A 27,060-nucleotide genomic window follows, 5' to 3' on the forward strand; every position below is an offset into this window, starting at 1 on the left:
TTATTGTATATATAAAGTTACCGAACCTATATAATTACATAACTTTTGTTATGCCTGTGGGAACACAATTAGGTTGATGTTGGAAGTGCTTGCCATTCTATGCTAAATATGCTTGAATCTGATATCACATTTTTAGTGACATAGTGAAGTATGTCCTGGGGAATGTTGGTAAACTAAGGTGGTAGATGACTTTCATCAACCGGTGAAATACCACCACTTTGCTTATTGGAGGCTTAAAGTGGTTAAACCCATGTTTAGTCTCTAGAGCAAAGTTTCCGGCATCCCACTCCCCCCATACTTCTCCTTCAACCCATGCACGGTACTAAGTACTATAGGTTTTGATACCTTTCGTGTTTGGGGTTTTCATAAAATTAACATAATGATGGTGTTCTTCAACTGGGTGTGGGTTGTTCACAAATGCCTGCCCTTTACGTACCTGACGTAACTAATATCACTTTTAATTCGATAACATCACCCATTAAAAATTCAAGGAACTGTTGACTGGTTTCAGAACTTATTGGTTTCATCATTGGAGAGCTGTAGCCTTATTAGTGACCTTGTGTTGAGCAATGAATGGATGCACTGAATCTAAAAGCGTAGACAAGTGGTAGATCTGAATAAATCTTACAAAACCAGTCAGAGTAATACTTCAGGTTTGTAAAATGAACAACAGATTTTCCTAATGGGCGATGTTATCTGATTAAGAGTGATAATAGTCACTTTAGGTTAACTATGTGGACAGTTATAGCCATTTCTAAAGAGCACATGTCCAAGTGCTGTCACTATCACTGGACACCTGCCTCCTGACAGGTGACTGCAAGAATTATCAAAGAAGCATTATATTTAATGCTGTTTCATATAACCTGCATTTTAAACAGGCCCCCTTTTATTAATTATATAATATTGGCCTCATGCAGCTGTTCTATAGGGGTTTAATGTGCATGTAACATAAATAATGGGACCCAATCAGAAGTTTTCTTCTGACTTACTGCTTGGCTTCTCATTTAGATTTGATACATCTGTTCACTGTCCAACACAAAGTCGCTAATAGGGATACCTGTTGTCCAATGAAGGAATCAATAAATTCCAAAACCAGTCACAGCAGTGCCTCAATTTTTTAATGGATAAACAATTTGCCTAATGGGTGATGTTATCCAATTAAAAGTTACTTAGTTACTTCAGGTTGACTATGTGAAGAGTTTTGCTCATTTCTAAAGAGAACATGCCAGAGAGCTGTCAGTAACATGCCAGTGTTACTGGAGAGAACACAGCATCCCCTAATGGCTTAAATATAATGTCCTCTGCAAAATTTAATGCAGAGGACATTATATTTAAGCTTTCTTCAGTTCCTATGACCTATGGGCCTCAGGATTGTACTTTCTACCTTAAACTGTCAGTGTTTCTTTCTTAGTTACAAAAGTTCACGAAACCACAAATGGGCTGATGCCTTTCAGACCATTTTTCCATCTCATAAAACTGGTGTTATTCCTGTACAACGATGGATAATTCTTGAAGAATAATCTTTTAGAACATATTTGTGTTCTCCAAATGTACTCTCCATTCATATGTGCACTATTCCTGCATGAGAGAAGGGTTGGCAAAAGTTCCACATTCTTACCAGATCAGAACTCACTGAGAATTAGGTTCCTAGCTAAATAACCCATTCAAACTATGTTATTCAGCACAGTCTGTGTGGGCCTTACAGTACATTGTGGTTAAAGAGCATAAAAGCTCTCTTTGGCAAAGATAACTTGAAGGAGTAGAGAGGGAGGATATGCATTTTTGCATCTTTTTTATGCTGTTCCAAATTCTTAGAATTGATTCTACAGTTTGATTAGCATATAGTCTACTAATGGCCATTCAAAAAAAAAAAAAAAAAAAAAATTACCCACCTCCTCTGTCTATCCCTTCTAATAATATGTCTAATTCTTCCTTAAATTTATTTAAACTATTCACTTTTACAACAATCAATAACTCCTTGACTTAAAGCAAATTTTTGCATATCTATCTCCCAGCCATCCTTTTTCAATTTAAATTTATGCTCCCTTTTGTATGTTGTCCAAGTATGAGTAAGAATACCATCACAATTAAGACTCAATCCATTTAAAGCCTTAAAAGACTTTAAATGGATTGAGTTTGTACAAAAAAATTGTACAAATAACATGCAAATTAGTTGTGCAGCAATGAATGTCACCAACAGGGTTACATTCACTGCTGCACAACTAATTTACATGTTGTTTGTACAATTTTTTGTATATTTATTCTTTGCTACAAAAAATTGTATAGATGTATAGGAATCATTGATAAACCTGTTATAATCAGTAGTGATATTCCCTAATTGTTTTTTTGCAATGTACATCACACATTAGCTTTCCCCCTTCTAATCAACAACTATTTGTCCACTAAAAAGTTTTTCAGAAAGAAAGGTTTAACATAAATCTAAAATTTTTACCAAAAATATTGTTTTTTGGTAATTTAGTATGTTTTTAACTAATATTTTGTAAGAAAAACAAAATACAAGTACCATCCCTGAATGATGAAAATTATACTCCTTGACTATTTTATGCAAATAATATATATAAATAGATTTAAAAAAAATACGTACTGATATATACGGTACAACTGATAGAGTCCAGTTAAAGCCACAAATATATTTACACTGAACAGATTCCAGTTTTTTGGGATAATAACCATTGAATATCGTGACCAGATAATACCTAATATGAGGATAAAAAAAAAAGCTGATACACATATAAGAAATATTTTTCTTGTAAAAGGTAATAAAAAATTAACTATGTAAAATAAACTTCTTAAACTGTCATAACATAGTAATTCCTAAATTACTGAATTTAGGAACACCTGTGGGAAGAAGACTGAATTACACCAACAAAATTATGTCGGTGTAATTCAGTCTTCTTCCACATTCATATTTTTGCTATTGTACATCAGTAAACAAGTAAAAAACTTCATATAAATGTGTCCTTTTTTTTTTTTCTACACTTCTTTCTTTATATATAGTTGTAAATATCCACCAAATATTTATCCACTTTCAAAGGAAAGAAGGCAGCCCCCCTTTTCAGCAATGGTAACAAAGATAAGATAAATTAATCATATGACGAGGAATCCTGCTACTATCAAGTGCACAATCTCCTCTATTAATACACTTGCTTACTCCAGTTTTTAGGAGTACTGTAACTGGAGTATTATCAACAATAAGTGACAGACAGTTTTCTAAAGGAATGATTTCAAAATGAATGAAAGGAATGTTTTCTAAATGAATGCTTTCGAGTTGGTAAAAAGAAGATGCTTGAAAATGTATCCTGTACAGTCACCTTTCACACTAGCACTGAGAGCATGCTGCTTTTGATTTCATAATTTGTTTTTGTTAGGAGAGTTCACTACAAAAGGATATAGCTTGAAATCACTTTATTGTCATCTGCAAAAATCGGAAATTGCATATTTTTAAATGTCACCACTAGCTCCTCTTTCTTTCTTTGTCCAATTTCATTAACAACACCTGCTGCTTTTCTTCTTCCACATTTATATTTTCGCTATGGGAAATATATTTCTCCTGTACAATTAGTACAGTCTGGAGGTTGTTGTTTTTATTTGTTTTTTAGAAGCATTAGCAACTAAGGCCATATTGCTCCGGGGATATGCGGTGGTCATTCCCTGACCTTTCCGTATTTGGTGGTCATGGGCTTGAACCCCGGTCTAATCAAGAAGCGTGTGCTACGCACTGCCGCTCCTGCCCACCTGGCTATGGAGGTGCCACCAGTCTGGAGGAAGATTATAGAAATGAAGTGAATAAGCAACATGAATGTAATATATTTATACCGTATAATACATCATGCTTCCACAGTTATATCATAGTTTTCTGCCCACTCTATTTACGAAGTTCAATGAACACTTTATTTTAAATTATATTTAATGTTTTGGACTATTTTGTTACTAGCCCTTTGCATTCCTAAATTGAATGCTTCACTATCAAGACAGTAACAGCACTGTTGCCAAACTTCATAGGTTTGGCAACAGTGCTTCAAAAACATTCCGGCATATAATATTTTCCAGGCATCCACTTGATTCAAACACAGTATTTGCAAAGTTCCAGGATCAGTTGTGATGGGATGTGCACCAGGCAAATCAATGCTGGGCATTTCATCTCTTCCATAAAATCCAATGGTATGCAACTCCCTGCATATTGTCCTTTGCAAATATCAGTTTCTATGACTTCTCTGAACTCTTCGTTCACACTATTTGAGAACTGGAATGATCTATGCACCACTCTTCTGAGCACCCTTTGGTCTCTTTCAGCCAATTTCTGGTCTAAAGGAACATTTCCCAGCTGTGGTAGTACTGTGATGTTTCCATTTGATTTTGTCAGCCACAGTTGATCTCAGGTGCTGCAATGGCATGAACAGATTGATTGCTAACACAGCATCCTATGATAACTCTCAGCTGGAAGTTGCTAAGCTCAATACTTCAACCCATTACTATATTTCATTGATCTGTTTACTTCTAGTGTGAACACAGTTGCATATTTGTAACACATAGATGGTTGGTTCGGTTCATTTTTCTCAAATCCTAGGGGTATACTTTCTATGAAAGAAAAAAGACTTATGTCACATGGACCATGTAATAACATCCTTCCTCAACTACATTACGTACACCTCTAAATTTTGCAGTAAGGTGGGGGGCCTAAAATCTCATAGTGTTTTAAGGTTCCAACTGTTCTAAACATGCTTCTCCAACTACCTAAACATGCTCTGTGTGCGAGCTGGATGTCAAACTTTTCTATAACTTTAAACTTATCATCAGCAGATGCTCCATAAGGAGGTACACGAGAAAGCATCCAGCAGACTTGTTTATAGCTATCAAATATTTAGAATAATGCAGCTTCCAATATATAACTTCCCTTGAAATTTCATTACTACATCATATATGTATCTAAGGGATTTGTATTTTATGTGGAGCAGTCATATTCCTACTGTATAAAGCAATTTTAAGATTCTAAAACAATAAATTTTTCAAAAAAATTGTTGTAAGTAGCACATCTGATATTTTACAGTGAAACATTTATAACATTATATAACTTTATGTGATGTCATAACAATTCAATACAATGTTGTAAAATAACAATTTCAAACATTCTCCCACTCCACCCAGTTAGAAGTGAGGGGGGGGGGTCTCCTTCGATCAGCACTGAGAGTACTGTTGTTTCTGATTTTCTAAAATTACATTAACAAAAGAATACAGTGGTTATGCAACAATTTGCAGATTATGATTAGAGTGGTTAATGACCAGTTTCAAGCAGTGCTTCTTCAGAGCAACCTACAGGCTTGAAAGAGGTTTAGAAAATTGGCAGCTATATTTTAATACCGCAGAATACAGTCTTACATTTGGGAAATAATACCAAAATGATTTATACAAATGGAGGAGTTACATTAAAAATGGTAGAGATAAAATTTGGAGATTATGACATTGGTGAATGTGAAGTTATCAGAGAAATGGATACCATACCATGGTTAACTACTTGACTGAACCAAGTTAGAGGGCACCATGGTTCTATTAGTTATCGAAAATTTGTTTGTACATATAAAACTGCAGCCATTATCAAACCCACTGCAGGATGGAAGCCTCCTCAACAATTCATGTTGAGGGAAATGGACCATAATCTGCCACACTGGTTGGCAGATTGACCGTATTTAGCAGCAGGGACTTGAAATTCGGTCTACTCAAAGAGCATGCACTACTGCATTCCTGCTCCTGACCTACAGCTACGGAGGCCTTCTTTGTATAGATAGTGAGGTCATGATAATGCTGTATAAAGCAACTGTAAGACTCCACTTTTGGAGTATTCTGTTGAAGCATGGAGACAACACCTAAAAAAAGATACTGAGTTTCTTCAAAAGGTCCAAAGATTGGCACACACCTAGTAAGACTGGCAAATGGGTGCCCATATGAATAAAGACTTCTAATATGTGGTTAGAGAGCTTGGTAACTAGGTACCTAGGGGGGGGGGTATAAAACAAAAGCAAAATTTTCTGGATTATAAATGAATTAGAACTAGTGGCCATAAATTCAAATTACAGGGGAAGAGGTACAGAAACAGCAATTTAAAAATATAGTATAATTGTTGAAACTGTATGTAAAATAACCTTACTAAATTATTACATACTAATTTGAGAATATTAAAGTGTTAACTTCTAACAGAAAAAAATTTAAATTTACAAACAAATAAGCAAACTTCAATAATAATTATTTATCAAATATAAAGCTAATTTACCAGTTGCAGCTAATGCTGTTGACTGTGTTGGGCTAAGTTTTTCTGCTGGCCTTGCAAGATCACCAATCCCTGCTATTACAAGTCCCTGTGAAATAATGTTAAAATTTTATTTATATTCTTTGAAAATCACACTTCATTATTACTTAAAATACTGATGTTAATAAACGGCACTGTACTAATTACTACTAAAATCTGTATTTTAGTAAAAAACCAGGAAAAAGGAATGTTAGTTGCAATCTTAGTTCATTCATAATTTTTGTTTTATTATCTAATGTAACCACATACAAATCGTACAAACGCATCAATTTTGTGCACAACCATAATGGAAAACCTAAGCTTGCACAGAAAAGAATCATACATCTCATGTTATGAAAGAATGCACCTAAACAAAAAAAAAAAAAAAAAAAAAAAAAAAGAGACTCTTGAAAAGGTTCAAAGGTTGGCAATGAGTAGGTCTTTACTCTGGGAAGCTCAAATACTTCTGATGCAAACTTATCTTTGTTGTTTCCAGCTCATTATGGTGGCACTGCAGTTCATCTCCAACTGTACACAGGATTTACAGCTGCAGGTGAAAAAAATAATTTGCTGCTGGATCTCTTTTGTTGATAATGTTTATGATGTCACAACAAGAGACAAACACTACCATTCTTCTGTCATCTGTAAGGCATTCTAGCACCGTGCATGCACACATGCATGTATATTTCAATAATGAAAGTGATTATGCATTACTGTACCAGGATGTAGAAATCTGAGCTCGTGGGAATAAGCTTTTGGAAATTTTTACCATATTTTTAATTAATTAACATATTAAATTGTGTTTTACAAATAGCTTAAATAGTCTTAGTCATGTTCGTTAGCTTATTTTTAAATTTAGCCAGTGATTTTGTAAGTTACAATTTACTATTCGTACTGCTATTGTATTGGTGTTTTGGTGCAAATATCGTAGCATGTAATGAGTAGCGCAGTGAAATAGTAGGGTTTTAATTGTGATAAATAATTAGCTTAAAGAATCTAATCATTTATTGGGCATATATTTCTTTGGGTTTAGTTAAGGGATTTTATTTTTAGTAAGGATATAACTAATTTAACACTGCGATCGTAATGGTATATACACAAACAGTGTATATCTTGAACTTAACAGCATAAGGTATAATATATATATATATACATAAAACTTGATAGCATAATCATATCACTACATTTAGGAATCTATTATCTTAGTTTAGTATTGTAAATTAATCAATTAAATTGTATTTAAATGGAAATCATGCCCCAGACTAGAGCAGCTAAGCAACAAGAACAAAGTAGTGGGAGTGTTGCAGCTTGGGGCGATTCTCCAACATATCACAGCCTAATAAAATGTGCAACTTGTGAAATGTTTGCAGAACTTTCTAGAACAGGATGTGATCCAGCCAGGGGGATGTCTTTGTGTGTGCTAGATGCAGGGAGGGTAAAGAAATTAGGTGCCAACTTGGCATTCTGATTGGCATTTATGAGAGTTTGAAGAGTAGGGCAGATGCCCTCAAAGGAATTAAAATGGGGCCCCATCAAGTTCTCAGTTGCCAAACTCAATGCCAAGCTCACACTTGTGCATCAGACAACACAGTGGCAATGTCCAAGGCAGAATGCACTAGTCTCACAGGAGATGGTTATTGTTGGGGAAATAAGAAATATGTTGTGCAAGAAGGATAGGTAGTACAGGACTAGGGTATGCCTGCCAGGGGCAAAATTAGATGACATTAGAGCAGATATCTTTTAAGAGCACAAAAGGTGATTTGATAGTTGGCACTAATGATATTATGAGTAAGAGATCTGAGGACTTACTTAACAAGTACAGGGCAATGTTGGCAAAAAGTGGTGAGTTAGGATTTAATTTGAAAGTGTCTGCAATTCTGCACAAACATGATAGGAGGGAGTATATGTTGAGAGCTTTGTCAATCAATTTGGGCCTGGAAAGATTGCGCAAGGCTCGTGGGGGTAGGATATTTCTCAGCATGGTTTGTGCTTCTTAACAGGAGGGACTGTTTTTACCGGAATTGGATACACTTGAATAGAAGGACTATTGGCTGACACTATCAAGGCAGTGGTCAGAAAACTGCTAGCTTGGAGGGGGGGATACATAGACTAATAGCTTAATTAGAGGCAGAGGTGAGGATGATTCTTGTACTGCTAGTATTGGTACATGAAGCAGCCTGGAAAGCAAGATGTCTGGGACTTCAGGCCCTGCTGTGTGTCATCATGGAACAAATAAATATATCAGCTGAGTTTGGGTAACTAAGAGTAAGAACATGTGCAGGTATACTTGCATGTACACTAATGTTGGGGCATTGTAAATAAATTTGACGAATTTGAAGTACTGATTAAGTCATCAAATGCAGACATTGTACGAACAGCAGAAACATGGTGTCACTCAGACATAAGTGATGCTGAATTTGAATATGGGGAGCACAATGTATACAGGAAGGACGGGCAGGTCAGGTGGAGGAGTTGTGCTCTTAGTTAAGAAGCATATTAAATCTAAGCTATTCAAGGTGCAATGCTGATATTATATGGTGTGATATAAGCACTGGGGAAACAAAATGGAGAGTAGGAGTGTGTTATAGGCCTAATGATTGTGATGAGTATACCAAACAACTGTACAAAGAAACAGAGTTTAGTATAAGACAGAGTTACGATGCTCAATACATTCTAAGTTGTATTTCAATATTTGTAGAAGAATAAGAGAAATTTATCCCAATATGATACGTAGAACACTTCCTATTTTGAAAATTTGCAATGCAATGCAAATTTTTAAAATTTGTGTTGAACTCGTTTTAATTTTTTAATTAATTTTATTACTGTAATTAATTTGCACTAATTTTCGTTTATTTGCTGGAGGGTGTCATTAGGAAGTGTTCTATGTATCATATTGAGGTAAATTCTCTTATTTTTCTACACAAAAAAAATAGAGTGGGCTAGCAAATCAGAATGTCTCATAATGGGGGATTTTAACTTTCCAGACATTCACTGGAGGTGCCTCCGTTGCCAGGCGGGCAGGAGCAGCAGTGCGTAGCACACGCTTCTTGATTAGACCGTGGTTCGAGCCCGTGCCCACCAAATACGGAGGATGCAGAAAGATCAAGGAACGACCACCGCATATCCCCAGAGCAATATGGCCTCAGTTGCTAACGCTCCTAAAAACCAAATAACACACTAACAAGACTTTTATGGATTTCTTGGATGACTGTTCTCTACAGCAGCATGTCAGTGAGGCAACAAGAGGAAGCAATATTTTTGTTCTGGTTACCAGCAGTGATTCTTCATACATTAAGAATCTCTAGATAAAAGATTCACTAGGTGGCAGCGATCACAGTGTACTAATTTGGAATTTAATTAAAGACGTACTGTCAAGGGTACAGAGAAAAGCTTTTGCTTTCATAAGGACGACTACAGTGGTCTTAGACAGTTTTTGATTTCTATGCAGTGGGACCAACTGATGATGTTACCAACAGAAAATTCTAAATGGAAAGTAATCAAAGAAGAAATACTGTTCAATACCTAAATGGATGTCAGATGAACTATTGAGACATGTGGCACAGAAGACAAGTGCATAGGATGTATATAAAGTGATACAGACTAATTTAAACCTACCACAGAAGCCTGTGGTAGGTATAAATTAGTCTGTAATCAAGTCACAAAGGAGGTTAGGCAAGCTAGGGCAGATTATGAGAAGTCTCTGGCAAAGAATGCAAAAAAAAACAAGGACTTCTGCACTTATATTAACGGTAGAAGGAAAGGGTTGAATCATTGGGCCACTTGTCTACGGGTTAACTGTTGATGACTCTCAGGCTGCAGCAGAAACAGTGCTAGCATTTGTGGTGCCTGAGGCAAAATTCTGTCATAACGCCTAATTCATATGTATCTTAACATGCATATATATGCAGTAGCACATCTAGCAGTGCCTCCTTTGTGCCGGACCTGGTTTTCACACAAATTGAATAGGTATTTTGCATCTACAGTCACACATGAGGAATTCTTTAGGGAATAGGATGACAGTAGTTTAACTCTAATGAGGAGCTAAATGATTTTATAATAACTGAAAGGAAAGTGGAAGAGAAATTGTTGAAGATGGGCACTTGGAGGTAAACAAGCCCTTAGCCATAATTATGAGAGCATCCTTGGATTCAGGGGAAGTCCCTATGGACTGGAGTTGGGTTGGGTTTTGTTGTTATTTGGAGCATTAGCAACTAAGGCCATATTGCTCCGGGATATGCGGTGGTCATTTCCTAACCTTTCCGCATCCTCCGTATTTGGTGGTGACGGGCTCGAACCCCGGTCTAATCAAGAAACATGTGCTACGCACTGCTGCTCCTTCCCACCTGGCTACGGAGGCGCCCCCTATGGACTGGAGATGGGCAATGTATCCCTAATTCATAAAGGGGTTCATCAAAAGGCAACATAAGTAATTACACACCTGTTAGCTTAACGTATAATTATATAGTGTAAAATGCATCACTGCATTTAGGATTCTATTAGATAGCGTAGTATTGACAAATAATTAATTAAATTTATTGATATTATTAATTTAAAATATCATACCCCAGACTAGAGCAGCAAAACAACGTGCACAAAGTGGCAGGAGTGCTGTGACTCGGGGGAGAACTGAGGGGGCGATTCTCCAACGCATCACAGCCTAAAAAAATGTGCAACTTGTGCAATGTTTGCCAAACTCTCTGGAACGGAACATGATCTAGCCAAGGAGGATGTCTTTGTGTGTGTGCCAGGTGCAGAGAGAGTCTAGAAATTAGGCATCAACTCAGCGTTCTACTGGGCATCTATGAGAGCTTGAGGTGTAGGGTAGATGCCCTTGAAGAAATTAATATGAGGGGGCCCGTGAAGCTCTCAGCTGCCAGAGCTCACTCCTGGGCATCAGGCAACACAGCAGCAATCTCCAAGGCAGAATACACTGGTCCCAAAGGAACTAGTTATTGCTGGTGACTCTATTGTCAGAGAGATGAGAAATATATTGTGTAAAAAGGATAGATGGAACAGGACCAGGGTATGTCTGCCAGGGGCAAAAGTTTATGACGTTGTAAAGCATATATCATCTTTTAAGAGTACAAAAGGTGATACTGTACACGTTGGCACCAATGACATTAAGAGTAGGAGATCTGCAGATTTACTTAACAAGTACGGGTCACTATGAGAGCTTGAGGTGTAGGGTAGATGCCCTTGAAGAAATTAATATGAGGGGGCCCGTGAAGCTCTCAGCTGCCAGAGCTCACTCCTGGGCATCAGGCACAACTTGTGCGTTACGGTTAAATTTGAAAGTGCTTGCAATTCTGCCCAGACACAATAGGAGGGAGTACATGATGAGAGCCTTGTCAATCAATTCGGCCCTGGAGGGAATGTGCAAGGAGTAGAATTTTTTTCAGCGTGGTCAGTGTTTGTTAACAGGAGAGACTGCTTCTACAGGGATGGGATACACTTAAATAGAAAGGGTGCAAGAATATTTGCTGATGCTATCGAGGCAGTATTAGGTGGATCGGAAAACTGCTAGCTTGAGGGGGATTCACAGACTAAAAGGTTAAAAGTAGCCGCAGGCAGAGGTGAAGGTGATTCTTGCACAACTTCTATTAGAATAAGTAGCAACGTGGAGTGAGGGGTGCTGGAGGTTTCAGGGACTGATGGCAGTCATCGTGAAACAGGTGGGTATATGGGATGTGTCAGGGTGAATAGGAATAGGTGCACATATACCAATGCCAGAAGTATAGTAAATGAATTTGAAGTGTTGGTCAAGACATCAAAGGCGAATATTGTTGGGATATCCGAGATGTAGTGTCACACTGATATTAGGAAGGCAGAATTGGAATTTGGGGAGTACAATGTGTACAGAAAGGATAGACAGGATAGGAAGGGAGGAGGTGTCATGCTGTTAATTAAGAAAAACATAAAATCAAAAGAAATGCATCCAGTTGATACAGATTAACAGTGCACTGTTGAGTCAGTTTGGTGTGACATAAGCCGAAAGCAAAAATAAGAGTAGGAGTGTGTTATAGGCCTAATGACTCGAATGAGTACAATGAACAATTGTACAGAGAAATAGAGTGGGCTAGTAAATCAGAATGTCTTATAATGCGGGATTTTAACTTCCCAGATACTGACTGGAACTTGTGGGTTGGTCACTCACACACTAGTAAGACTTTTGTGGATTTATTGGATGATTGTTTTCTGCAGCAGCATGTTCGAGAGGCAACCAGAGAGGGTAATACTCTTGATCTGGTTATCAGCAGTGATCAATCTTGTATTAAGAATTTGCAGATAAAGAAACCACTAGGTGGCAGTGATCACAGTGTACTGATGTGGGATTTACTTAAAGATATAATTACCATAAGGGGTAAAGAAAAGGGTCTTTGCTTCTGTAAAGGTGAGTACAGTGGCCTCAGACAGTTTTAAATTCTGTACAGTAGGATCAACTGAAGATGTTACCAACAGTAAATTCTAAGTGGGAAGCATTCAAGGAATTAATCGTGGAAGTTTCATACCTATTAAGAAATATTGATCAAGGTTTAGGCCTAAATGGTTATCAAATGAACTAATGAGACTCGTCACAGAAAAGAAAAATGCATGGGATGCATATAAATTATCAAGCGACTCAGAAGCCTATGGCAGATATAGGCTAGTCTGTAATCAGGTCACAAAGGAGGTTCGGCAGGCGAAGGCAGCTTACGAGAAATCTTTGGCAAAGGATGCTAAGAAAAACAGCAAGGATTTCTTTACTTATAGAAACTCTAAAAGGAAGGGAATGAATCTGATTGGTCAACCTGATATCGATGGTTCGACTGTTGATGATCCTGCTCAGATAGCAAACAAACTGAATGAGTATTTTGCATCTACATATCTACATTCACACACGAGGAGTTATTAAGGTTTGAAAATGGCAGAAGGTTATCAAATTGTAGCAGGGTGCTTAATGATTCTGTAATAACTGAGAGCAAAGTGGAGGAGAAATTGTTGAAGTTAAATATAAGAAAGGAACCTGGGTTGGATGGGATCTATCCAGTTATATTAAAGGAGGCAGCAAAATAACTAAGCAAACCCTTAGCCATAATTATGAGAGCATCCTTGGACTCAGGGGAGGTCTCCACGGACTGGAGATGTGCAAATGTATCCCCAATTCACAAAGGGGGATCGAAGGGTGACACGAGTAATTACAGACCAGTTAGTTTAACTTCTGTTAAACTAACTGGTCTGTAAAATAATGGAGTCACTGGTTAAAAATGCATTGCAGGATCATCTAGACAAGACTGCAGCAATAATTCAGACACAGCATGGGTTTGTTAAGGGAAAGTCTTGTCTGACAAATTTGATAGGATATTATGATGTGGTTACAAAGGAACTGGATGCAGGGAATAACTTTGATATCATATATTTGGATCTTAGAAAGGCTTTTGATACTGTTGCACATGGAAGACTGCTGAACAAATTGGAGCAGAGTGGCATTGGAGGAAAATTGCTGTATGGATAAAGGGATGGTTGAGTGGGAGAAGACAGGGTGGTAATAAATGGGTGCTGCTCTTCGTGGACTAATGTTATTAGTGGAGTCCCACAGGGTTCGGTTTTGGGTCCTCTGTTGTTTTGTATATTTATCAATGATATTGATGAAGGTATATCAGGCTTAGTGTTGAAGTTTGCAGATGATACAAAGGTTGACAGGGTTGTTAATGACAGTAATGGCAGTGTGCTACTGCAACAGGATCTAGAAAATTTGGGCAGATGGGCTAAGAAGTGGCAACTGAAGTTTAACCTTGACAAATGCAAAGTACTGCATATGGGTAGAAGTAACCCCAGAGAAACGTACCAACTGTGTGGTACTACACTTAAGATAGTAGAAAATGAAAAAGACCTGGGAGTAATTGTGCAGTCAGATATGAAGTGGCAGGCTGCCAGAGTAGGTCATGGGGTTTTGTCAATAATATATAGGAATTTTGCTAGCAGGGAAAAGGAGGTGATTGTCCCTCTGTATAAGGTAATGGTCAGGACATGCCTTGAGTACTACATACAGGTCTGGAGCCTCATTTTAGGAAGGATGTAGATTTTCTTGAGCATGTACAGAGAAGGGCAACAAGATTGGTAAGGGGAATGAAGGGATCCTTTTACCAAGAGATGCTTAAGTTCTGAAAACTGCATTCTTCATATACACTGGAGACTAGGCACCTGCACGGTGATCTGATTGAGGTGTATAAGGCCTTGAATGGGTTGAGCACGCTGAATTCTAATGGGATCCTTCCACTTGTTCAGATTACAAACCTAAGGGGGCATAAATTCAAATTAAGAAAAGACAGATGTAGAATAGATGTGCGGAAATTTTGCCTTTAGCCAGTGGGTGGTTAATTGCTGGAACAAACTTCCATCTGTCGTTGTGGAAGTTGATAGGTTAAATAAAGTTAAGGAGGAACTGGACAGGCATTTGGAGGGAATGGTGTGATTTTTTTTTTTTTTTTCCGGCTGATGCTGCATAAGCTCACACTTTCTTTCTTTCATCACATGCCACTACTACTACTACTATGGGACACCACGATTTTCCCTTTTCACATAGCACTAAGAGAGAATTGCATTTTGGTTCCCATGCAAATAAGTATTACCACACACACACTACTCCTCACCAGAGGAATGCACCACAGTTTGAGAAGTAGTTTCAAAATTGTTTCCCATTATAATTGTATTAATATATACTGTGTTAATATAAACAAATGTATTATGTGCTCTTCATGTGGATTCTGTGTAGTTCTTCATATACACTTAACATCTTTGCTTGCATGTTCTGCTATTCCTTTACCAATATACAGTGAACTCCCATTATATTTTCATTTATTGTACTATCCCGCTTTTGACACTTTTCTCCTGGCCACCATGGCCAATCCTATGACATGGCGAGGAATTTTTAACATGTGTTATGCTCTCGTTTAAAATGCTTGCTCACTTGTGTTGCTTTTTTCCCCTTATAATTCCAAAAAGGAATACAACCAAATATAACTCTTCTTCCTCTAGATTTTTTGTTGCAGGACAGAATTGATAAAGGCTAAATTCTAGGATTTTTTTATGATACAGTTTGTTTACTTCATAGAAATCATTCCAGGTGCAGGTGACATTTGCTACATTTGTAACACAAAGCTTGAAGGTAGAAAGATTTCTTTTTACAACCCAATGTCTAGCCATTTATTGTTCATTCTTATCCTCAGCTTATCTTCTTCCCCCCTCCTATATATGCATTTCTTTTGCACTCACATATAGAGCATCTGTCGTAATCCTCACCAGTTTTTGCTTTCTGTTTCTACATTTTCTTTGAAAACTATTATTTTTTTTTTCTTTATCTTATGTTCTCTGATTAAAGTAGATTATATGTTGCTAACAATAAAGCACTACTCCTACTCATCACCTAGCATGTGAAGTCTCAAGTTCTAGCCGGTTACAACATGAGTGGAATTATATAATAGTCCATTTAACAATGGTATGAAGCAGTATTTCTCAAAGTGCATTGCACAGACTCGTGTGGTTCACAGAGATAATCTTATGGGGCCTGCAAACGTTTGAAATGTCTTATAAATATTTAAAAATTGAAAGAACTTTTACTGTGTAAACACAATTTTTTCAAGGGCAGTCAAAGGAAATTTTTTCAAAAGGGGTTCCTTAGGGCACAACAGTTTGAGAACTACTGGTATAAAAAATATTAATAACATTAACCTTACCCATTTGAAAGCTGGTGCCCAAAAGAAGACAGTTTTTGGTCCTGAATAAATAAAATAGAAAAAGCTAGTTGATATTTCATCAAAATTATACAATTTAAATTTTGAATAATTTCATACATTTCAGAACTCAAAACCTTCACCAATGGCGTCCTCAATTCTAAAAAATGCACTTGTGGTGTCTATATAACCTTCCTATTTTGTTCTAATTTAAAAAATTAATTTAACTTTTTTACTGAATTTAAAATGGCAATCTATTAATTATAATTTGCTGAATCCAATTAAAAAATATTGAATGAAAATAAATGGGAGAAACCAATAATAAGAATAAAGTTTTTATTTTACTTTTTTTTACAATTTAAGGTCAGTATTCTCCCCCCCCCCCAAATTGCAACCCAGATGGTCATGTGAACATCTGTATTTTTGTAAGCTGTTTGCATTTAGCTGGTGAAATAAAAGCACCTGTCGTCACTGGTGTCGCACAGACACCTCATGGGTATAGGAATTGCCTAGAAAAAAGGTATCGTGTTTTTGCTCACCTAGATTCTGTTTAATGCCAAACAAAAAGTTAATGTTCATAATTCATAGTATATTGAAATGGAAACAGAAAATACAGTATAACCAGTTAGAGAATTTTGGTAGGGAAAGGTACATGGGAAAATATCTGATTTTATTTCTAGAGTTAAAAAAACGGAAAAAATTTTAAAATTTAAAATAAAATGGCACCTGTCAGATGCCACGTTATCAGACGAAGGTTAAAGCTTAAGACAGTACAAAGACTATATGCAAAATATAACACAGTAATCTTCCAATTTATGAATACCATGCATGCATTCCTCAGAAGCAGAGCTCAGAATGAGCACCAGAAATGGTTCATCATATGCATAAGTAATGCATTAACTGCCTTCTGTATCAGGAAGTGTTTAGTGCTTTGTAAAATTTTCCACTTGCACCTTAATCACAAGTGCCTCATAAATCAAAGAGATTTTCCTGTACATGTAATAATATAATAGGAGGATGTATACAAAAAATATTTTTAGTCTTTTTAACATCATCATTAATGCAGTTCATTTACAAAAGAGGCTAGTGACCATATGAAACAGAGTGAAATCTCTATTTTCTGTGCCTTTATCAACTAAACATTCTGTTAACTGTGCGTATGACCTCACTAGGTTTCCCCATGTACCTTTCCCAATTTTGGCATTGAGGATCCTCAGTGGGCCTCAATTTGGCATTGAGGATCTTGAAGACACATTTAAGCTTGCACTGTAGTATAACCATAAATGCTTATTCCAGAGTGAGATTCCATTAGCTATTAGAGATTCCATTATTAGTTTAAAGGGATTTGGTGAAAACTGGGTGTGCATGTGTGTGTGTGTGTATCTGTGTGCGCATGCACACAAATAAGAAATGTTACCAGAAAGAAAGAGTGCAATATCTTGACATTACCAGATAAACTAAAAATCACTGATAAAGTGCAAAATAGAGAATGTGTTTTAAAGGCTGCTAAATATGATGTGGATGTAAAAAAAGAGTGAGGGATATTTTTAAGAAATGAAATGACATGCCAAAATTTATGCAACTGTCAGACTCTTATTGTAGCACAACCAACACTTCAAGACTGATTCTGAAATTTATAAATAGTTCCAGCAAAAATGCATAAAAGGAATTCAGATTTCTGGGTCTCTACTACTAGAAAAGGTAAATTCTTTAACAAGCAGTTAAAAGTCAACAAATCTTTTCATGGCACTCTAGGATGGCTGGAAAAATTAAAAAATATCAGGGATCTGACAACTTGCAAAACACTTAAAAGCTGAACACTACCTCAATCAGTAGCCACATTATTTCAGGAATTTTCTCATTTGGTTTAAAGATAATTGCGAGCAAATGTTCAATGCTAATGATTCTGGCAGTGTTTTGAAAAGTCTTCAATCAAACACTCACCACCCAGACTAAAACAACAGCACCACAGCATAAAAGCAGCAGGAGTGCATAATTATAATAATGTAGCCACTGGCACACACATACAGAGTTAAAACTGCTTGTAGTTGGGAAAGCTAAGCAGTTAAGGTCTTTCTAGGAAATGGAAGTAAAGTTCTTACCATATAATTGTTATAATTGACTTAAAGCCTGGATGAATCAAGAAATCTTTAAAAACCTGGGGTTTTTAATCACTTCATTCCATCTGCAAGTGAATATTTGAATCAAAGGGTCTCTTAGCAAAGAAGTTCTCTTGAATGACAATGTACCATCTCATTCAAATGACTCAAACAGACATTAGACAACTGTTCATTATCTATCTATCTCTAAATGTTATGTTTTTTAATCAAACCTATGGATCAAGTAATGATTGAAAGGAAATGATACCATAAATATTTTCTTTGCTTCATTATACAATGGAAGAGACAGCGAATTATGCAATTTTTAAAGATGGACTGTGAAAGATGCTATTTTTTTGTGTTGCAGAGGTGTGGGCTAAAACTCTGCCAACTGCAATTCAGCAATCATGGAGGCAGATTTTCCAAAAGTGCACATTAGATTCAGAATGGACAATTAATGAACACACTGCAGGATACTGTCCTCCAACTGTAAAAAATTGTGAATGGATTTCAAAAAGTGGATATGAAAGAATGGCTGAATTTTGAGCTATGAAATGAACTGAAAAATGACTACACTGAAATGAGCTATGAAACCAGAGATGGTCATCTGTTAATAGAGTATAGACTGTATACAGGTCTGGAGGCCTCATTTCAAGAAGGATGTAGAGCTGCTGGAACGAGTACAGAGAAGGGCAACAAGATTAGTGAATGGAACAAAGGGGTGCTCTTACAAAGAAAGGCTTAAGTTTTGCAAATTACAGTGTCTGGAGACTAGGCACCAGCGAGGTGTATAAAGCCTTGAATGGTTTAAGCATGCTCAATGCTGATGGGATTCTTCCTCTAGCTCAGAAAAATCACCTGAGAGGGCATAAATTCAAATTGAGGAAAGACAGATGTAGGATAGACGTGAGGAAATTTGCTTTTAGCCAGCGGGTGGTTGGTTGGTGGAACAGACTTCCATCCCTTGTGGTGGAGGTTGATAGCCTAAATAAGTTTAAGGCTCAGCTGGACAGGTATTTGGAACGAACAGAGGAGTGAAGTGGAAGTGGGTTTTTTTTTTTTTTTTTTTTGGCTGATGCTGCATAAGCTTGCTTTCTTGCATCAAATGCCTCTACTAATGCTAAAAACCAAGAAATTCCTGAATAAATGTAGTTGAGGGAGAGTGAACTATTGATTTCACAGGAAAAAATTAAATTTACTGAAGCTCTGGAAGCAACAGACAAAGTGCTACCATTTCTAGAACAGCAAACAACAAGAAGTTACCACATCAATATACTCCACATGCTTAAAACAATTTTATGAAAAGGTAAGGTTAATAACTGATTATTTTTCTTTGTTTATTCTTTTTTTTTATAATAAGAATTTATTTGTTGGTTTATGGTGCTACAGTATGGCACAGTAATTATGTAAAATTATTACAGTACATCTGCATACAATAGTACACAGTTTCTAGAATATAAGTTAAAAATACATACACTTTACTGTAAAGAGTTCTAAATGTTTTGCACTCTACCAATATTGTAATTTAAATAAAATTAAATTCTCTTAACCCTGTGTTTTCCAATTTTCCACTGTAGTCTTCCAGTCATTAGCATGGATAATAGAGCTTTCACAGTATACACCATGCTCCAACACATATACTGGGACATCTCACCTCTAGGAAGTTGGTTAATTTAAGAAATCGTATGGCAGGTAAGTGACAGTATCAATTAAAAGTAGGATATTAGTCTTTAATGTGTGGTGAGCCTGCCATTTCCATCCCAGATCTGAACTGAACAATTTTGGATTAACTGAGGGCTATAACAAGAAATCCCAATTCAAGGACCTAGCTACAGCCTTATATGAGAACACTTTAACAAAAATTGTGTACTTTCATAAGTATAATGATATACTGATGTCTCATGGCTTTAGTGTCCTGCAGGTTGCAATCCCAAAAGGAAGCCATCTGTTCACATGGCTTCTGTTGGACACTATTTTAAACGCATTTTTGTTGAATTGAAAATAAATTTTTTAATCATGATTTACATAATTCATCCCACTTTTCTGTGCTAAAATAATAATAATAATAAATAAATAAAAATAAATATGTGTACATATTGTATTTATTTATTATTATTATTTTTTTCAGAAATACATGGCATGTAAAAAGCTAAATTATAAAATGCTGCAAGCGAAGTTATATCACCTGTAATTCACTATTCATCTTGTAATTAATAAAAAATTACAATTGTTGGATGAACAGTATTTGTACACTCCAGCTAATTCCAAAAAAGATAAGACACTTGGTCACACAGCAAACAATTAACCCCTGTTAATATACTGCAGACTATAGTAAATCAAAATGAAAACAGAAATTATTGGTCCAACGTTTAAATAAAATATCGATTTGTTTAAGTGAATTTTATCATGTAAAAAAAGTATTTTATTACCCTCTAAGGTTAAGAAGAGCCACCAAATGTTTCCTGATTGGACTTGATGGTAAGATTCAGTAAGTGATAAATGTTGTCAATTATCAAGTAGTTCTATAGTGTGAGAGTTTAATTTTGTGTAATTTTTTTTACAAAATAAAATTCACTTAAACAAATTGCACAGTTTAATAAGTGTTATTCATACTTAATTCTCTCAACTTGGGAATAAGATAAAATCCTTAACATGTTGACATTAAGGATTTGATTTTATTCTGAAATTTAAAAAAGAAAAGAGTGGCATCTGTCAGACACTACATGATGAATGAAGAGTTAATTAAGACCATAAGGCATCAATATATCTTTCGAGGAAATGGAATGGGCAGAATTTTTTCTGAGACATTATCTAGGCAAAAATCCCACCCATTCCAAGTTTGTTTCCTGGAAAGAGTTCAGCCCACATTGACTTCAGTCATCCACAGATCCAAAACAGCAGTGGTAAGTTGATCGTGGATGGATAGCTCAATTTTCTTCCCAAAATTCTAAAAAAACTTCTTTTTCTCCTATTCTTTCTACCCAGGGGTGGACTGGTCATAAGACTTACCAGGGAAACCCTGATGGGCCAGAGGCCGTTGTGATATATCACACTCTGACCTCCGATACATTCTCTTTGTTTTCCCCGATAAGAATTTTTGACCCAGTCCGCTAATATTTCTACCCTATTAGAAAAAGGCAAAATATGTCAATCTAAATTATGACAATCTCAAATCACACAAATTTATGAAAACCGAAAAGGGGAATAAAAGCAATAATGGTTTTCCATTAGATTCGGATTTAGTATTAGTAGTGGCAAAATGATGTAAGAAAACAAGGGTTTTCTTTTTTTTAAGTTTAGATTTATTTTATGATTTTTATTTTATTTATTACTATTTTTTTTGTGTTCCTCTGCCCAAAACTATCATTTTTTTTCCCAGGTTGTAGCACAGTTACAGTGACAACCAACCTGAATTTTTCAGGACTGTAATGAACTCCCATTATTTTTGAATGTGCTCTTTCCTCTTTTTAATTCACAGTCTTTTTATTCAGTTTTGTATTCTTAATTCATATCTTGACAAGGTCTTTCTGGCTGAATAAGACAAGGAGAGTGGATCTATATATAAGAGATGGTTGAATATGCTTTGTTTCCATAATTAAAACTTAATATTCCAAACACATTGAAAATGAGTAAATTTGTTTTATCTTTTAAATGTCAAGGTCATTTTCAATTATTCAACCCTTTTTTGGGATGACAAAAAACACCAATAATCATGAACTATGAAAATCTCTATTGATAATCTATATGAATTATTCAGAAATATGCCAAGGATGTGTTTTAGCAAATGAGGTTAAACCAAGAATTACTACTCAAAGTTAATTCTTCAAATAGAATAAAAAAAAAAAAACTCAATGCCAACTTCATTTATAGTTGAATAATGAAAACAAAAGTGTAATGTTATCGATATCTTTTTTCAATGAATTCTATGATTCTTTTCCTGTTATTTTAATTTCTTTCAAAAACCAAAATGATGAGAATCATCCTATATTTATTATTATACAACACGTAAAATATTAATGAGAGATATATAAAATAATTGTACATGTCGGGCATAGTCTCTTTCTGTGCATGGCTCGAGCTTTTTGCCCTAGACTTAATATGGCGATATATTAACTCATTCGCTTACCTGCAGGATGCTGCCACACTGGCTGAAATTTTGCAGGTACGCGTTTATCTAAAGATGCAATAAATGTTCTATATAGAGCTGCCATTTTGTTTCCCTGAATTACCCAATAACTGTTACAATCCTCTCAAGGTCATAACGATAGAGCAATATCCTACGAAGGAATAAGGAAATGCACCATTTCTAATATCCAAATTTTTGCTCTACAATTAGCGCTTACATAATACAGCAGTTGGAATTCTCACTCATGATTAGAAAAACAGTAATTCAATTTAGTTAGCTCATCTTTTGTGATTAGATAATAATACTTTTATTTACTTAAATAATTATTTTTAGTGTTATTCTTTAAGTACTAAGTGAATTTAGACAAGGCTGTAATTATATTTCAGACACAGCATGGGTTTGTTTTTAAGGGGAAAGCTTGTCTGACCAATTTGATGGGAAACTACGATGTGGCCAGAAAGGAACTGGATGCAAAAATAATTTTGATATCATATTAGCATTAGCTTTAGTTGAGGCATATGGTGCAAGAAAGCAAGCTTATAGAGCATTAGCCAAAAAAAAAAAAAAAAAAAAAACTCTTCCCATTTGACCCATCTGGTCACTCCAAATCTCTGTCTAGTTCAGCCTTAAATTTATTTAAGCTATCAATTTCCACAACAACAGATGGAAGTCTGTTCCAGCAATAAATTACCCGCTGGCTAAAGGCAAACTTCCGCACGTCTATTCTACAACTGTCTTTCCTTAGATTTCAGGAAAGCTTTTGATACTGTTGCACATAAAAGACTGCTGTACAAAGTGGAGCACTGCAGCATAAAAGGCTAGTTGCTGTTACGGATAAAGGGATGGTAGTAGTAGTAAGATTTTAGAAGCATCAGTGATTAGGACCACATTGCTTCGTATATACTGTCTGTAAATTGCGTGTGTTCTGTGGTCGACTTTCCGTTTGCTGGATGAAAACCACAATTTTCCGGGAGAAAAAACCATGCTACCCTCCATGAGACCGACTAACTTAGCCACGTTGTGAAAAAGCGTCTTACAAATTTCTCAAGTCATCGACGGGACTCGAGCTCAGGTCTTTTCCACACGGTGTTGACAGGACGGCGATTCTACTAAGTGTGCTACCCACGGGGCACAAAGGGATGGTTGAGTGGGAGTTTGTTTGTTGTTTGTTATTTGGTTTTTAGGAGCATTAGCAACTAAGGCCATATTGCTCCGGAATATGAGGTGATCATTCCCTGACCTTTCCGTATTTGGTGGTGACGGGCTAGAACCCCGGTCTAATCAAGAATCGTGTGCTACGCACTGCTGCTCCTTCCCACCTGGCTACGGAGGCGCGTTGAGTGGGAGAAGACAGAGAGAGGTAATCAATAGACACTGCTCTTCGTGGGCTAATGTTATTAGTGGAGGTCCCCAGGGCTCGATGTTGGGACAATTGCCGTTTTCTATATTTATTCAAGATATTGATGAAGGCATATCAGGCTTAATGTCCAAGTTTGCAAATGATACAAAGGGTTGTTAATGACAGGAATGATGGTATGCTACTTAGTTGGTATGAAAAGTCCAAGATTAATTCCTTGAATGCTTCCTATTTAGAAATTGCTGTTAGTAAAGTCATCAGTTAGTCCTACTGTATAGAAGTTAAAAACTGTCTCAAAGCACTGTAGTCACCTTTACAAAAGCCAACCCTTCTCATTACCCTGAAAGATATTAGAACCTACAGTACTTAGTACCATGCATGAGTTGAAGGTTGAGTTGTTGACATTTAACTTGAATTTTTATACTTTGTAATTTTCAGAAAATACATATTAAAGAAACTTATTCCGGAAAGGTAGTAGATGAATAAATGAGGAAGAGGAAAAGTTGTTTCAGGATTTTTGGAGTTGAACAGTGACTGGATGATGACTGCCTGAGGCACATGTTCTGACTGATTTGGAAGATAGTGGGGAAATTACAGCTGCCAGTTCAGAAGATTAGCACAGAAAAGGCATAGTAGTAGTAGTAATAATAGTGGCATGTGATGCAAGAAAACAAGTATATGAGCTTATGCAGCATCAGCCAAAAATAAAAAATAAATAAATAAAAAAAATACAGCAGAAACTGATCGTCTGTGAGACAAAGAGTGGAGAGACATTGTAAAAGATGGATCATTGATTAACCTGAATGCCATTTTTTGAATGGAGTAAGAAACTTGAGAGAGGTTTTAGGTGTACCACCTAAACTCTGGCAGAATACTCTGTAGCAGGGAGCATTATACAGAGTAAATTACTGTTTAGAAGAAAGTAAAACCGAGAGAACGATAAAGAAATCCCAGTTTTTGATGTAGAAGGGGGGGGGGGTTGATGGCGCATAAGCTGCTGTGATAATGCATGATGCAGAGGGAGCAATATTTGTGATGTGATGCATTTATTCCAAGAGAGATATTACAAGTTAAGGCAATTCCTAGTAGAGCTATGTGATCTTGTCTAGAAATCTGAGTGTCATCAAAGAAGATTATCACAGAAACAGTAAGTTCTTTTTTTGGGCTGAGTTTTAGAAGAATTGAAGTCAGTTATGTTTTCTCGCTCCATTCGAAAATTTTTTGGAAATCAGGAATTCATGGTGTATATTGCAGAAGTTGAAGCTGTTTATGCAGGGCAAGGATTCTCAAACTGGAAGGCGAATGTAGTATGCTGTAATCAGCAAAACTATGGATAGGGTTTTCATTCTCGGGGTTCTGAGCTGGATATCATCATTCTTCTCTTTCTTGGTGGTTCCTCTTTCTCTCTCAGGGTAACTTGGGAATTTTTTTGACGGATGTAGCATAAGCCTCAGGCTTCCTTGCACCATATGGCTAATAATAATAATAATATACGAGGAAAAGAGTGGTTGAAACAACGGCACTTTAGGAATACCAGATATAGTGGACAGAACATCATCTACTATCACCTGAAGTGAGTGTTCAGAGAAAATAATTGGATACCCAATTGCAAAAAACAGTCGACAAGCCATAAAATTGGAGCTTTTTAAAAAAACTTTTATGACAAACACTATCAAAAGCCTTATAAATATCAAGAGCAACTGTCTGAGTTTCACTAATTTTTTCAAAGATGACATTTAACCCCAGGGGCTCGCATCTGGTGAGTATGGGCTTGGCACACCCAGGGTCCTGAGCTGGATATCATTATTCTTCTCTTTCTTTCTTGGTGATTCCTTTCTGCTTCTGACTCTCTCTCTCTCTCTCTCTCTCTCTCTCTCTCTCTCTCGGGGTAATTCAGAATTATTTTTTTGGCTCGTGCAGCATAAGCCTCAGGCTTCCTTGCACCATATAGCTAATAATAATAATAATAATAATAATAATAATAATAATAATAATAATAATAATAATAATAAGCCATTATATCACCAGTAGATCGACATTGAATGGAACACAGAATTAGGCCAAGACCAAGAAGGCCGTCTTCGTTAATGGAGCACAGGAATGCTTTGTAGTGGTTCTTATTCAAAGTTACTTATTCTTTGAATAAGTACACTTTTTTTTGTTCGTAACTATATGTGTTTCGTGACTTTTTTTTTTTTATTTTTGAATTATTTTTAACATTAAAAATAATTCAAAGTGGTATAAGTACGTTAAAAAGAGAGTGGCGCTGCAGCCTGTGTGTTATTGAGCATACGAAGAAGTGACAGTTTGTTTATGTTGACTTCTGTTGAGTAGTAGGTTTGTTGCTTGAATGAATTATTATTGAAAAAAGAAAAACAAACAAACTTTTGTGTCCAGTTATCCTAGAGTGATGATGATCCGTGCAGCCTGATATAACAAATGATTTGCCTGTGTTTTGGATAGTAACTACAGAACCAAACAATGCTAGTAAGAAATCAATGTGTGACTGCTGTGTTTAGTTTTAGGTTTGGATGGAGACATCAAAATAACCTTAGATCTAAGTGTGAACGCTGTGGATAAAAGTATAGCGTCTTTAGATAGGAATAAAAAAAAACAAACACACACATAGGTATTGTAATTCTTGATGAAGGTCCCCCCTTTTTTTTCTTCTTCCACTAATTTATTTATTTTTCTTCAACTGTTGAGATAAAACGTGGGTAAAACTCAGTTTCTGGAATTTTTCTCGCTGGCATGGCATCAGACGATAACGAAGATGATGTTGTTTTTCCAACAGATCAGCCACTTTTGCCAAAAGAATCGGAGCACGAACAAGAAGAAGAAAAGGAAATTTCTCATACAGGAAATAATGGCACTTCTACCACTGTATCTCCAGAATGTTCAAAGGATAAACTAATTCCTCCATCCACTTCTTGTAAAACCAACACAAATATGAAATTAACAAGTAGTGCTCATATTATGCCCACGTATCCTGAACATACCATGGCAAAATCACAGTCAGAGAGCCAAGTATGCAATACAAATTCATTACCAGTCAGCCAGACAAGCAAAGGTAGTCTCATTACGTTTTCAAGTTCTGGCACTTTCTATGACCATTCGACATCAAAAGTAAAAACGAAAATGGATTTTCGAATTACACCGAAAAGAGTGCCACGAACAGCAGGAAAAGGTCGGTGTTGCTTTGTTCACTATCATTTATAGTAACTAATATCTTAGGAAATGTTATGTATTTTATTCAATAACAATTTGTTTCCTCCAGTTTGCCATAGTATGACATTTTAAACTGGAACAAAAGTTACATTTCAGTATGTTTAAATTTAACATATTGAAGTGGAACTTGAGTCAACTTTATTTCATTTATACAGTTAGCTTGATCCGTTAATGAACATGCATGTTAAGTGTTGTAATCTGTATACTGCCATAAAAATGCACAATCTGTTATTGACTGA

The 27,060-nt window shown here is 36.1% G+C and overlaps 1 protein-coding gene across 1 annotated transcript in view; it reads right to left on the minus strand.

Annotated features, from left to right (window-relative positions):
* The window catches only part of LOC150081330 (mitochondrial pyruvate carrier 2-like), a 29,774-nt gene extending 7,324 nt beyond the window's left edge, over positions 1–22,450 (minus strand). The window contains exons 1-4 of the mRNA XM_090379190.1: positions 22,237–22,450; positions 16,015–16,055; positions 6,287–6,371; positions 2,606–2,717 (exon numbers count right to left, since the gene is read on the minus strand). Of these exons, the coding sequence (XP_090235316.1) occupies positions 2,606–2,717; positions 6,287–6,371; positions 16,015–16,055; positions 22,237–22,321 (323 nt within the window). The 5' untranslated portion in view covers positions 22,322–22,450. The remainder of the gene's footprint in view (positions 1–2,605; positions 2,718–6,286; positions 6,372–16,014; positions 16,056–22,236) is intronic.
* Positions 22,451–27,060: the final 4,610 nt, after the last annotated feature.

Source organism: Mastigoproctus giganteus, chromosome 8 (genome assembly GCF_048544385.1).
Source record: "Mastigoproctus giganteus isolate SK-2022 chromosome 8, ASM4854438v1, whole genome shotgun sequence".
NCBI classification, from domain to species: Eukaryota; Metazoa; Arthropoda; class Arachnida; order Uropygi; family Thelyphonidae; genus Mastigoproctus; species Mastigoproctus giganteus.